Source organism: Callionymus lyra, chromosome 18, assembly GCF_982586985.1.
Source record: "Callionymus lyra chromosome 18, fCalLyr1.hap1.1, whole genome shotgun sequence".
Classification (NCBI taxonomy): domain Eukaryota; kingdom Metazoa; phylum Chordata; class Actinopteri; order Syngnathiformes; family Callionymidae; genus Callionymus; species Callionymus lyra.
The window spans coordinates 1,887,571-1,901,053 of NC_141835.1; the positions used below are offsets into that span (position 1 = coordinate 1,887,571).

Here is a 13,483-nt window from a genome sequence, read left to right on the forward strand (position 1 = left end):
TGAGGTCTGTGGATCAGAATCTACTTATGGTTCCTGAACACGACTCAGGACCAGAGGAGAGAAATCTTTTCAGGCTGTTGCTCCTAAGCTTTGGAACAATCTTCTCTCTCTTTGCTCTTGATGATCTACTGACTCCTTTAAGAAACATGTGTGTTTGATGATCTACTGACTCCTTTAAGAAACATCTGTGTTTGATGATCTACTGACTCCTTCAAGAAACATCTGTGTTTGATGATCTACTGACTCCTTCAAGAATCATCTGTGTTTGATGATCTACTGACTCCTTCAAGAAACATCTGTGTTTGATGATCTACTGACTCCTTCAAGAAACATCTGTGTTTGATGATCTACTGACTCCTTTAAGAAACATGTGTGTTTGATGATCTACTGACTCCTTCAAGAAACATCTGTGTTTGATGATCTACTGACTCCTTCAAGAAACATGTGTGTTTGATGATCTACTGACTCCTTCAAGAAACATCTGTGTTTGATGATCTACTGACTCCTTCAAGAAACATCTGTGTTTGATTATCAACTGACTCCTTCAAGAAACATCTGTGTTTGATGATCTACTGACTCCTTCAAGAAACATGTGTGTTTGATGATCTACTGACTCCTTCAAGAACCATCTGTGTTTGATGATCTACTGACTCCTTCAAGAAACATCTGTGTTTGATGATCTACTGACTCCTTCAAGAAACATCTGTGTTTGATGATCTACTGACTCCTTCAAGAAACATGTGTGTTTGATGATCTACTGACTCCTTCAAGAAACATGTGTGTTTGATGATCTACTGACTCCTTCAAGAAACATCTGTGTTTGATGATCTACTGACTCCTTCAAGAAACATCTGTGTTTGATGATCTACTGACTCCTTCAAGAAACATCTGTGTTTGATGATCTACTGACTCCTTCAAGAAACATGTGTGTTTGATGATCTACTGACTCCTTCAAGAAACATGTGTGTTTGATGATCTACTGACTCCTTCAAGAAACATCTGTGTTTGATGATCTACTGACTCCTTCAAGAAACATCTGTGTTTGATGATCTACTGACTCCTTCAAGAAACATGTGTGTTTGATGATCTACTGACTCCTTTAAGAAACATCTTAAGACGTTTCTATTTGTTCAGGCTTTTCTTTGAATTTCTCGAACTCCTGTGTTGTTCTCAGTATTATCTTGATCTTTAAAGTATATACTTTATTGAGTATTGTTTTGATTGTTTAAGCGCTTTGTGACCCTGGTCTCGAAAAGCGCTATATAAATAAATATTACTTACTTACTTACTTTTCTGTCACGTGGTCATGTGTGTGTTGTTGTGTTGTTGTCGTCGTCTAACAGCTGACCTCGTACACGTCGGTGCTGGCTTTATTGTTGGAGACGTTGGCACACGAGCGGCAGGCGGGGCAGGCGGGCACCTCGGGGCAGGTCGGGCAGGTCGGGCAGGACGGACAGGTGGGTCGCGGCGGTCGCTTGAAGCTCAGCATCAAGGCTCCGCCGCCCAGCACCTGCAGACACGAGCCCAGCCAGCCGAAGTACAGCGAGCCGGCGGCGTGGAGGCTGAGCCGAGGGAAGCGTGAGGCGCCGAGACGCTGCTCCTGCAGGCCCAGGGAGGCCAGGTTGTGGGTGTAGACCCCCAGCGCCGTCAGGCTCAGCACGCCGCCCGTCACCACCATGAGTCCGCCTGTGGCCGTCACGCCTCGGAGCGGCAGGTCCGTCCAGCAGCGGACGCCCACGCAGGCCAGGACGATCCCGGTGCCGCACAGGAACAGGGAGCTCAGCACCAGACCCTGGGCCAGGCGGACCCGCGGGTCCCTCTGGTAGGGCCCGGCCAGGGGCCAGCACTGCTTGAGGTCCGAGCGCTCCACCTGAAGACAGCTCTCCCACAGCCCGTCCGAGCGCACCAGCAGCAGAGCCTCCACCGACCCGGACCCGAGCCCCAGACCGTGTCCTCGGAGGCCGGCCCGGAGCAGGGACCCGGAGCCCGAGGTGCTGAGGCGAGACTGGCCCTCGCGCCACTGCGGCGTGATGGCGGCGGTGAAGAGCAGGACCAGACCCAGAGGCGAGAAGACGATGCCCATCACCATGGAGGCCGGAGTCTGAAGCATGACGGCGCCGGAGCTACATGTGGGTCCGAGGTTCTGTTGGTGGTCAGGTCCTCACGGGAGAAGGTCCTGCCTGGAGACAAACCACGAAACATTCCATCAGAAGAACCGTAGACCTCAGAATATATTGAATCAACATTTGTATTATTAACACACGTGTTCAGGGTCAAGGTGACCCGAGGGCCTCAACACTTACAGGAGGGTTAAGATTTTATTATTTAATTTAATATAATGAAAGGTTGTTTTTCAAATAATTGAATAATTAAAAAATATAAATATTTCGTTTTATATTCTAGAAATTAAATATTTCTTAAATCTTGGTCTTTTAAATTCAATATAAATGTTAATAGAGTCTCAGACCAACAGAGATCAGAGCAGCTGATCAACCTTCAGTACAGAAGTATTGATTTAGTACTTATTACGGAACATTTTAAGACTGAATTGAAAAGACTACGAATCAAAAAAGGCTTTATTTTTTTAATTATTGGATTAAGATCAAACTCTTAAAATACTTATTTTCATTTTAAACGTATTAAATATTGAATATTTTGAAAAAGGAAATCAAACGTTTAAATGAAGGAATAATTGAATGAAATCATTCAAAACAAACAGATCAGGTTCAGTCTCACCTCATGGATCTCCTGGAGCGTCAGAGGTTCCTCCGCCAGACGGCAGATGCTTCCTAGACGGCGGCGACAGCAGGTGTGAAGCGTGTGTAGCGTGTGTAGCGTGTGTAGCGTGTGAAGCGTGTTGTGGAACACATGACGAGGCAGCTGGACACGCGGGACACGTCAGTTGCTAGGTTACCGTCTCCTGCTGCAGCCTGATGCTGCCGCCAGCTTCGATGGACTGTGAGGAGCAGAAGAACGACTGTGTGTTTTCAACAACACAACATCGTTGTCGAGCAACACACCACGAGACACACAACCAAACATGTTAACAGTGAAGCACCGAACCGGTGCAGACCTCTGCCAAGCATCCGCATTCCTGCCCAATGTTTTCACTCCCATCACTTTATGAATTAAAGATGGCAAAGGTAGCATCAGGACTCGCTCGCACAACACACGCACACAATGGTATCAATAGATAACACACTTTCTACACAGGTCCTTCAAAGAGTTTGTGGATCCAGATGGTGATCCAGACACAACCAGTACAACCAACATGAACGTTACTAGAACAATCTTCACCGATGTTTCATTGAAGCTTCATGCAGCTTCTGCGTCCACTAGGTGGCGCTCTCTGCTCAGATCCTGAACATCCCGCTTCAAAAACACAAGTCTATCCCAGTATCATAGGGCGAGAGGCAGGGGACACCCTGGACAGGACGCCAGTCTGTCTCAGGACACACAAAGACACACAACCATTCACACACACACTCATATCTACAGACAATTTCCTCAAGTTCTCGATCAACCTCTGTGTGTTTCTGGACTGTGGGAGGAAACCGGAGTTCCTGGAGTAAACCAACGCAACACGGGGAGAACAAACTATTATTATTATTGTCAACACAACAGACACATCATCATGTTGACATGTTTCATGAAGCTTCAGCGACACACCTGCACCAATTACAATGTTGCGCATTCACACACACAACCACACACTCACGCACACATGGTTACATGCGCACACACAACCACACACTCACGCACACATGGTTACATGCGCACACACAAACACACAGATACACACACACACACACACACATTCACAGAACTAGTTGCTGAACAGGAAATAGATGAAAAGCTTCTGAGCAGGAAAATACTTTGATGGGAAAATAGTCGTAGAAGAAAACACACAACAAGCAGGTAAACATGTTGACAACATGTGTATCATTTGTTGACAAAAGTTAACTTAACCATCAAATACCTTCTTAGACTGACACACAATATATTTATACAAACATAATATATAATATATTTATACAAACATAATATATAATATATTTATACAAACATAATATATAATATATGTATATAAACATAAAATATAATATATTTATATAAACATAATATATAATATATTTATATAAACATAAAATATAATATATTTATATAAACATAATATATAATTTATGTATATAAACATAAAATATAATATATTTATATAAACACAAAATATAATATATTTATATAAACATAAAATATACTATATTTATATAACGACAAAATATAATATATTTATATAAACATAAAATATACTATATTTATGTAAACAAAAATGTAATATATTTATACAAACATAAAATATAATTTATTTATATAAACATAAAATATTATTTATTTATATAAACATAAAATATTATTTATTTATATAAACATAAAATATAATATATTTACACAAACATTAAATATAATATATTTATACAAACATAAAATATTATTTATTTATATAAACATAAAATATAATATATTTATATAAACATAAAATATAATTTATTTATATAAACATAAAATGTAATATATTTACACAAACATTAAATATAATATATTTATATAAACAATAATTATAATATGTTTATATAAACATTAAATATAATATATTTATACAAACATAATATATATATTTTATATATTTAATCTGCTGAATGCTGAAATGTATCTTGTCTAAAACTCTGTTTCTTTGTGTGTGTGTTACCTTCTAGTTTGTGTTGTTGCCAAGAATGTGTTTGTTTTTCCTCGCAGACGACGATGATTGACAGCTGCAAGAATTCTGTTTGGTTAGTAATTAAACCGACAACTGTTAATGTGTGTGTCGATGTGTGTGTCGATGTGTGTGTCGATGTGTGTGTCGATGTGTGTGTATCGATGTGTGTGTCGATGTGTGTGTCGATGTGTGTGTCGATGTTTGTGTCGATGTGTGTGTCGATGTGTGTGTCGATGTGTGTGTCGAGTGTGTATCGATGTGTGTGTCGATGTGTGTGTCGATGTGTGTGTCGATGTGTGTGTCGATGTGTGTGTCGATGTGTGTGTCGAGTGTGTATCGATGTGTGTGTCGATGTGTGTGTCGATGTGTGTGTCGATGTGTGTGTCGATGTGTGTGTCGATGTGTGTGTCGAGTGTGTATCGATTTGTGTGTCGATGTGTGTGTCGATGTGTTAGTCGATGTGTGTGTCGATGTGTGTGTCGATGTGTGTGTCGATGTGTGTGTCGATGTGTGTGTCGAGTGTGTATCGATTTGTGTGTCGATGTGTGTGTCGATGTGTGTGTCGATGTGTGTGTCGATGTATGTGTCGATGTGTGTATCGAGTGTGTGTCGATTTGTGTGTCGATGTGTGTGTCGAGTGTGTGTCGATGTGTGTGTCGATGTGTGTGTCGATGTGTGTGTCGAGTGTGTATCGATGTGTGTGTCGATGTGTGTGTCGATGTGTGTGTCGATGTGTGTGTCGAGTGTGTATCGATTTGTGTGTCGATGTGTGTGTCGATGTGTGTGTCGATGTGTGTGTCGATGTGTGTGTCGATGTGTGTATCGAGTGTGTGTCGATGTGTGTGTCGAGTGTGTGTCGATGTGTGTGTCGATGTGTGTGTCGATGTGTGTGTCGATGTGTGTATCGAGTGTGTAACGATGTCGACGCTCGAACCAACAACACTGGATTATAATTGTTGTGTTATGAGAATCATAAGAGTCCCATGATGCATTGCAGCAGTTGACGTTCACCTGACAGAGTAACAGGTTCTGATTTTATGACATCATCAGCCTCAGAGAAGAGCTCCCTCTAGTGGACGAAGATTGACCCAGAGTTTAAAATGTAGACTTTTAATGTGTTAACATTAGTTTGGTTTTACCTTAGATTCGATTAGAATGTCGCACATACACACACACACACACACACACACACACACACACACACACAAAAAGGCACACACACTCACATGCACGCACTCTCTGGCTGATCTGTAGGTTGGCTGCTTCCTGACTCCAGGACTAGTCTGGACTCTTAAAAAAAAGATTCTCAGGTGGTTTTGACTCGACAGCCCTTTCTTTAGGTACTGACCACTGCAGATGAGCCACAACACTGCACAACAAAACAACATCTTGAGCTCCATTCAAAGGGTTTCTCAGATCATCTTCACTGGAGCAACATCACGTCTGGAGCGACTCAGTCACGTCAAGAACTCACCGTTGAGCTGCTGAACGCCGTCGTCCTCCCGGCAGGACTGCAGACATGTTTTTGTCGAGAGCTCCTCTTCTTCCTTCCTCCTCCTCCTCCTCCATCCTCCTCATCCCTCCGTCCGTGGCGTCTGCACACGAAGCTGCTGCTGCCTCAGAGAAATACTGCGAGATTCACAGAAACACTGTTTTTAATCTGCTTAGAAACTGTTGTTTCTTTGCAGCTCCTGCAGTGCAGACGTTCTCCTCTGATGCAGACACTAGCATCTTTATACTATGAGCAGTATAGTTGTGGACATCAATGCTAGTTAGCTTAGCTTACACACTAGCATCTTTATACTATGAGCAGTATAGTTGTGGACATCAATGCTAGTTAGCTTAGCTTACACACTAGCATCTTTATACTATATCAACATGAGCAGTATAGTTGTGGACATCAATGCTAGTTAGCTTAGCTTACACACTAGCATCTTGATACTATATCAACATGAGCAGTATAGTTGTGGACATCAATGCTAGCTAGCTTAGCCTAAACACTAGCATCTTTATACTATATCAACATGAGCAGTATAGTTGTTGACATCAATGCTAGCTAGCTTAGCTTACACACTAGCATCTTTATACTATATCAACATGAGCAGTATAGTTGTTGACATCAATGCTAGCTAGTTTAGCTTAAACACTAGCATCGTTATATTACATCAACATTAAAAGTGTAGTTTTTGACATCAATGCTAGTTAGCCTAGCTTACCCATTAGCATCTTTATACTATATCAACATGACAAGTACAGTTGTTGACATTGATGCTAGCTAGCTTAGCTTAAACACTAGCATATTTATACAATATCAACATGAGCAGTATACTTGTTGACATTGATGCTAGCTAGCATAGCTTACACACTAGCATCTTTACACTATATCAACATGAGCAGTATAGTTGTTGACATCAATGCTAGATAGCTTAGCTTACACACTAGCATCTTTATACTATATCAACATGACAAGTACAGTTGTTGACATTGATGCTAGCTAGCTTAGCTTAAACACTAGCATATTTATACTATATCAACATGAATCAACGTATAATTAATAATTAAATCTTTTGGTTGTACGGTGGCTGAGAAGCTCAAAACAAATTTCCAAAATCTTGACACAAATAGACAAACATTTGCACTTTCCACCATTTTGTACAAGAACATGTCATTCTGAGTCAGTTCAATAAAAACAAACTTTATCTTTGTTTTGTTTTTTCTTTATTTTTGTTCCAATGCAACATCATTGCAGAGACATCATGAAATATGGTATAGGTTTGGTTTGAAATGATGAATGAAAAAAATATAAATGAATACAAAGAGAGGGATATTGGAGTCTCAACACTTTCCAAAAATATAAAAAGATACAAACAGGAAATGTCCATCACTTTGGCTAAATGAAGGCCAACACTAACTCTGGTGGTCAGACGGAGGGAAATGTGCGACTTTTATTCTTGAAGTGTCGATAAAAAACAGTGTGAGATGACGACTCGTTTTGGATGATGTGTTTTTAAAAAAAGGCACCTTTGGTTTGTACAGGAAATGAAACTAAACTAAAGTCCAGAGAGCAAAACAAATTGAAATATGCAAGTTGATAAAACACTGATATATTAAAAAATCTATTTACACTATTTACAAACTGACTATTCTCATAAAAGGCTCCTGCGATACATTAAATATTTACAAAGTTCAGTTGGTGGCGAGTGCGAGGCGGCAGTGCTTGAAGACATCATGGTGATCGTTCGCTCCTCGGAAACCCACGGGTTCCCTCATACTTCCACCAGAGTGATCTGGACCTGGCGAGGCGCCACCTCGGACATCTCTATGAGGAAGGCCGACTGGTTGGTGTAGTGTTCCACGATGGTGTCGTCCATGTTGACGAAGATCCTGGAAGAGAAGACCGAGGACTTGAGTGGACCTGCTAACGTTAGCCTTAGTTCCACGCGTTAAGAACCTTTCATCATAATAATAATTCCGAAGCGTGGAAAACAAAGAGGCAGTAAATCTCTTGTGCAAATCAGGTCACCCTCGGCTGGACCGCACCCCTGTCTAACACGAAAACTAACCTTTATGTTTTAAAGGCTTTAATGAGTGAGGAGCCCGTGGCTCCTGCGGTTCTGCCTGCAGGGACAGGGTTGATTGAAGAGCCAGCGAGGGAGGCGACGGCACCAGAATGTCGCCCGACCTGTTAGCTTAGCTGCTCCCCATGATGTGACGGCGGCGATGAAAAGCCTCACGTCAATCCTAATCTTCCAGCTCACATTTGAAACATTCACTTCCTTCAGAACCGTCGCGGTGACTCGGGTTTTTTTTGGCAAGAGTCTCTTTTTGGGTAACATCCATTAACTGGAAATCCTTCAGCAGAACTAAAGAACTTCCCCAAGAGCCAAGACGACGTGTTATGAGAACATAAATAAAGTTGGCTGTCAGTGACTCATCATCGCGCCGTCAGATGTCTTTCTTTCGGGGTCAATTAAAAACATTCCACGAGCCCGAGCCAAGCGAGCCGTCGACCCGGTTTGTCGGCATTAGCTTCCTTACGGGAGGATGACTTGGAGCCCAGAGAGGTTTGGATTTATGCTAAAGTTAAAGCCGCCTACAGCTAGAAGAACAAACACATTCACAAGACGCTCACCCTCGTTTGCATTTCTTGTAGATTTTCCCAATGGTGTCTTCTTGCACGCCATACTTCTCTGCAATCTGAGACGGAAGAGTGACAGTGAGTTGATCTGCTGATAAGAGAAGATCCGACCAGATCGAGTGTTTGCTCACAGCTTCTCTCAGGCCCGTCAGCGTCGGCGCGTTGAGCATCAGGGCGTCGAACACTTCCTCGGCGCTCGTCCTCACGTACAGGAGAACTGAGAAGACAAACGTTAGCTCGGGACGGTTCAGGAGGCACTTCGTCTCGGGTTCAGGTCCTACCTCGGTGGGAATCGTCCCATTTGGCTTGTTTGCTGGGTGGAGAGTTGATCTGGTCCCGGTCCGGGTACAACCTCTTCATGGAGCTCCTGAAGGAACAGAACACATTTAGAACCAGATCGTTTCACAGTTTCCAAGTCAAAGGTCTGAAGACTCACCTGTCGCTGTCGTCCATAGGTGTGGCCTAGAAGGAGAAGAGAGAGATCTGATTAGACTGAGCTGATAAGGAATGTCCTGCCATTGTCTGACACTTCTCGGGCGGAATTTTATCACCAGCCAGACGCCGTTTCCCAGAACAGAACCGTAGGCTGCGATGGCGTGACCGAGATAGGACCTTATTTATCACACTGGCCAAACCACTGGAGCAAATGTCACGACACCGTCAGAACAAACCACCAGGTCCATGGATTCCTGCTTAACTTCTTGCTTAACTTCCTGCTCACTCCCTGGTGAGGTTTCCCAAAAACACGACGTCTTAATATTCTTTTAAAGCCACGAACTTTACCGTCTTTATCAACGACCACCAACAACACTGGTTTGAAACAGTCTGATCTGATGCTATCAGGATGTTGAAGGTACTTCCTGTCTTCTTTCAAAATAAGATGGATATTTTCTTTTTTGGAAGTATTTTTCTCTCCCTTTTTCCTGTTCATTTATTCCTCATTTACTTTTTCACCTTTTCTTCTTTCACATCCCTTTTTTATGTTTTTGTTTTCTTTGTCTTCTTATTGGTCTGTTTTACTTTTTCTCTTTCTTCTTCCCATTACTATAATTTATCTTCTTCCTTCTCCAGTTCATTCCCTTCATCTTTGTTTGATTATTGTTCATCGTTTTCTGTTCTTCATTTCCATCTTCTTTATATGTCTTTGTTTTATTTACTTGTTCATCTTTCTCTTCTTTCTCTGTGGTGGATCAGGCAGGAGTGTGGGAACACTGACCTGTCTGAACAACACTGTTGTGACAGCGAGTGAAAGAGTGTGAGGATGAGGGTGGTGTATATGTTACGGATGCAGCAGATGTGTGTGTTGGTGAGTGTGTGTGTGAGTGTGTGTGTGTGTGTGTGTGTGAGACAGAAAGCCCTCATAACTTAATCTTAGATGCTGCAGCGGCTTGTACTGTCCATGTTTGGTTTCGTCTCCAATTAGCCCATCTGATCCCAGGTAGGTATTTCACCTGACTTTCGCTGACAATCATCTCCTCCCCCTTTTCCCACTACATACTTTCCCACACTTTTTTCCTCGTGTCTCGATGCCCTGAGGGGCGAGTCTGCGTCGTCGCAGGATTAAGCTGCTGAGGTGTCAGGAACTTACCATTCTCTGTAGGCTGGACAGATGTGTCTCTGGGATGAAGAGGACCGGCTGGGTCACGTGGTCCTCCAGGGTCTGGAAGAAGGTGCTTTCAGTGCCCATGGAGCTGCTGACCAGCGACTTGGCTGGAAGGCAAAGCGATGGTGTTAGCACAGGACGGTCGACCCACATGTGACTCTGTAGAGCTTCACAAACCGTTGGCGTCGCTGGCAGACTTTCCTCTCCTCTTGCTCCTCTTACGCTCCTCGTCTCGCATCTTCCTCTCGGCGCCCTGGAGACACCATCACCAGAGTTTTAACATTAAAAGCACAACTCAAGCGCAGATCACCCGACGCCGGACGCCGTCGCACCTTATCGCAGAAGATCTTGACTTGGCACGCCGCTCTGTGGATGAGCTGGTTGGTTCCCGAGCTGAAGTCATACGTGTCGATCTGCAGGTTGAGAGGAAGACCTTTGACCCCCTTCTGCGAGGAGAAGTCGGTGCTCAGGGAGTTGATGCCGATGAAGACCTGCCGAAGTTAGACATTGCGCTTTAAAAACTGGGAACTGTTGGGTGTGAGATCGCAGAGATAAGGACAAGAAAACTGATAAGACACATAAGTCACAGATGGTTCATATCTTGTGACATCTCAAGTGTCATCTTCTCTCCGACTCCCTCCACTTCAAGGCTACAGTGGGAAATAACCTCACGACACCGCCTCTAGCTCGAGTGCATTTCTAGGATTCCTTCTTTGCTGTTATTCAAATATCTGCCATTTGTCCGACGACCTCCCCGAACCACCTTATGTAACATCGTAATATTCTGGTCTGAGGTTCTACCTTGGCTTCTTCGCTCGGGTTCCAAACGAAGGACAGTGCGTTGAAGGCGACCTCTTCGATGTTGCTGATGCCGCTGAACACTTCCTTGTAGTCGGCTGTGAAAATGAAGTATAAAAATGATTTAGAAACATCGAGGGACACTAGTGTGACTCAGAAGAACGTGACGTACCGATGTCGATGACCCTCTGTTTGACCGTGGGCTGGCGAGCGTGCCAGTGGTTCCAGAAGCGAAGCTGCATCTCCGGCGTCTTGTCGTTCTCGAACACGGCCATCACCACCGTCTGCTCAGGAGAGAAACGACAGGAGTGAGTTTATTTGCCCGACAGAGGGGAATTCTTTACACCTGCACACTAGAAACACTTTCATTCATCACCACAAATCCCTCTTTTCTGCTCTGACTGTCAACACTTGTTTGCAGTGAGCCGCGAGTGTTTGTGATTATTCTTCTGCTCGGCCCGACCAGACAAAGAAACGGGTTGTTTCTAAACCTTCGCCACACCTTCTTTCACCGCGGCCATTCTGCTCCGCATGTGTCAAGTCAGACAGTCGCGGCTAAACTTAAGCTAGCGTGCACTCTGGCCCGGTTACTGTAAAGATCTCATTTAAGAGGGCAGGACGGTGACACTGGTACCAGCCCAGTGTTCCAGGTGTCAAGCGGGATTTATGAGTCACCGAGGAGCTGGCTTTAAGGGAGGGACCGACAATTTGGGAAGGGTTTTTCCTTTTGGCATGCAGAAGAAAGATCTCAATCATGATGAAGGAATCCTGTCGGAGCAGACTCTCACCTTGACTTTGGTGGCCGTGGGGGCGTCCACTCCCTGCAGGGTAATGGGGTAGAACTGGCCCTTGTTCAGGTAGACCATTGGGATGTCGGTGGATTTCCCTGTGGCCGCCGGAGCGCCGAGGGAAAACTGGAACTCGTTTCTGTACCTCTCAGCCGGGGAGTCGGTGTAGGAGGCGGAGTAGACCGGGCTGGAGTTGTCTTCGGGGAAAGGGTCACTGTAGGGAAGGTTCTGAGAGACAGCAAGAGTTCAGCATCTCAATGGAGTCTGAGGAAATGTCAAGGCTCACCTCGGTGCTGGGATCAGGGAACGCACCGGCCTCAGAAGGCCACAGTAAAGTGTCGAATATGTGGTTGAGCTCCTGCTTGTTGTACGTGTCCGACACCACGCTGGTCAGTGTGGCGTAGGTGTCCGAGGTGGCCGGAGCCAGCGCCTTGGATCCCAGAACCTCCAGCGAGTGACTGGTCGGAACATTCTCCGAAAGAATCTTCATGACATTCGCCGACGTGTCCAGCAGCGGCAGATCAGACCTGGAGCAGAAGAGTCAGATGAATTTCAAGCCCCGCGAGAGCCGACTGATCCGAGTCAACGACTCCAGTGAGTCGAGACACTTCATCTTGTGGCTTCACTGCCACTGAAAAGTGACCGTGGGTGGGTTTTGTTTGTGCCCTAATCCTGTTTGAGTTTCACTGTAAAGCCTTTCAAACGTTTGAGTCGACAACACTGAGCCACAACAATGGCTTCTGGGACAGAAGCAGGAAACAAGCCTCGTCTTCCTGTCCTTCTAATTTAAGGAACATTTTCTTTGGTGTTGCTACACGATATTCCAGTAGAAGAAAAACGGGTTTAATAAATTGAAATTACCTGTCGGCCTTGCAGATGTTGCGATTGGACCCGGACATCTTCTGCTCTTTCTGGGTCTGAAAAGTATCAACAATAAATGTTAGTGTGAATGGAGTCGTTTCTTGGTACCGTAAAAGAATCTAAAGTCTGGTTCATGGTGTGGATGCTGTACCTTGCACTGCTCGTACAGCATGGTCAGCGCCGTCAGGTCGTCTCCGGGGTGTAGTCTGGGTTTGGAATGGTTCTCCTCAGCCATGGGACTTTCCAGGTAGGACCAGGGGTCCATATTATAACTGGCGTACCGGTTGTAGTTGAAGTTTTCACTCTGACTGACCAGTCCAAGAGTCCTGCGGAGCATTCACCATTATTTTAGAGATTATTTTAGAGATTATTTTTCTTCCAGAAGTCGGCGGACGATCGCGCATATTTAGGATTTCACAAGCCGAGCCTCGGGATGCGGCGCATACTTGCCCTGAAGCATGAAGGGTTTCGGTTGCAAAACCACAGACAAGAGTGAGTAACATCTTCCAAACAAAGTTACAAAGAATCCTAAGAAAAGG

The 13,483-nt window shown here is 44.2% G+C and overlaps 2 protein-coding genes across 2 annotated transcripts in view; both read right to left on the minus strand.

Annotated features, from left to right (window-relative positions):
- Positions 1–1,046: 1,046 nt before the first annotated feature.
- Positions 1,047–6,291, minus strand: cldn23l (claudin 23-like). The gene is made up of 3 exons (XM_087779996.1): positions 6,231–6,291; positions 2,737–2,956; positions 1,047–2,180 (listed from the first exon to the last, which is right to left on the minus strand). The coding sequence occupies exon 3, from the start codon at positions 2,108–2,110 to the stop codon at positions 1,337–1,339; it is 774 nt and encodes a 257-aa protein (XP_087636122.1). The 5' UTR covers positions 2,111–2,180; positions 2,737–2,956; positions 6,231–6,291; the 3' UTR covers positions 1,047–1,336.
- A 1,172-nt stretch (positions 6,292–7,463) lies between these two features.
- Positions 7,464–13,483, minus strand: part of grhl3 (grainyhead-like transcription factor 3) — a 6,664-nt gene continuing 644 nt past the window's right edge. Inside the window, exons 2-15 of the mRNA XM_087780180.1 lie at positions 13,096–13,270; positions 12,945–13,000; positions 12,370–12,610; positions 12,084–12,311; positions 11,468–11,579; positions 11,299–11,393; positions 10,830–10,988; positions 10,675–10,750; positions 10,483–10,604; positions 9,331–9,356; positions 9,176–9,261; positions 9,026–9,111; positions 8,889–8,953; positions 7,464–8,140 (exon numbers count right to left, since the gene is read on the minus strand). Coding sequence (XP_087636306.1) covers positions 8,023–8,140; positions 8,889–8,953; positions 9,026–9,111; positions 9,176–9,261; positions 9,331–9,356; positions 10,483–10,604; positions 10,675–10,750; positions 10,830–10,988; positions 11,299–11,393; positions 11,468–11,579; positions 12,084–12,311; positions 12,370–12,610; positions 12,945–13,000; positions 13,096–13,270 — 1,645 coding nt within the window. The 3' untranslated portion in view covers positions 7,464–8,022. The remainder of the gene's footprint in view (positions 8,141–8,888; positions 8,954–9,025; positions 9,112–9,175; positions 9,262–9,330; positions 9,357–10,482; positions 10,605–10,674; positions 10,751–10,829; positions 10,989–11,298; positions 11,394–11,467; positions 11,580–12,083; positions 12,312–12,369; positions 12,611–12,944; positions 13,001–13,095; positions 13,271–13,483) is intronic.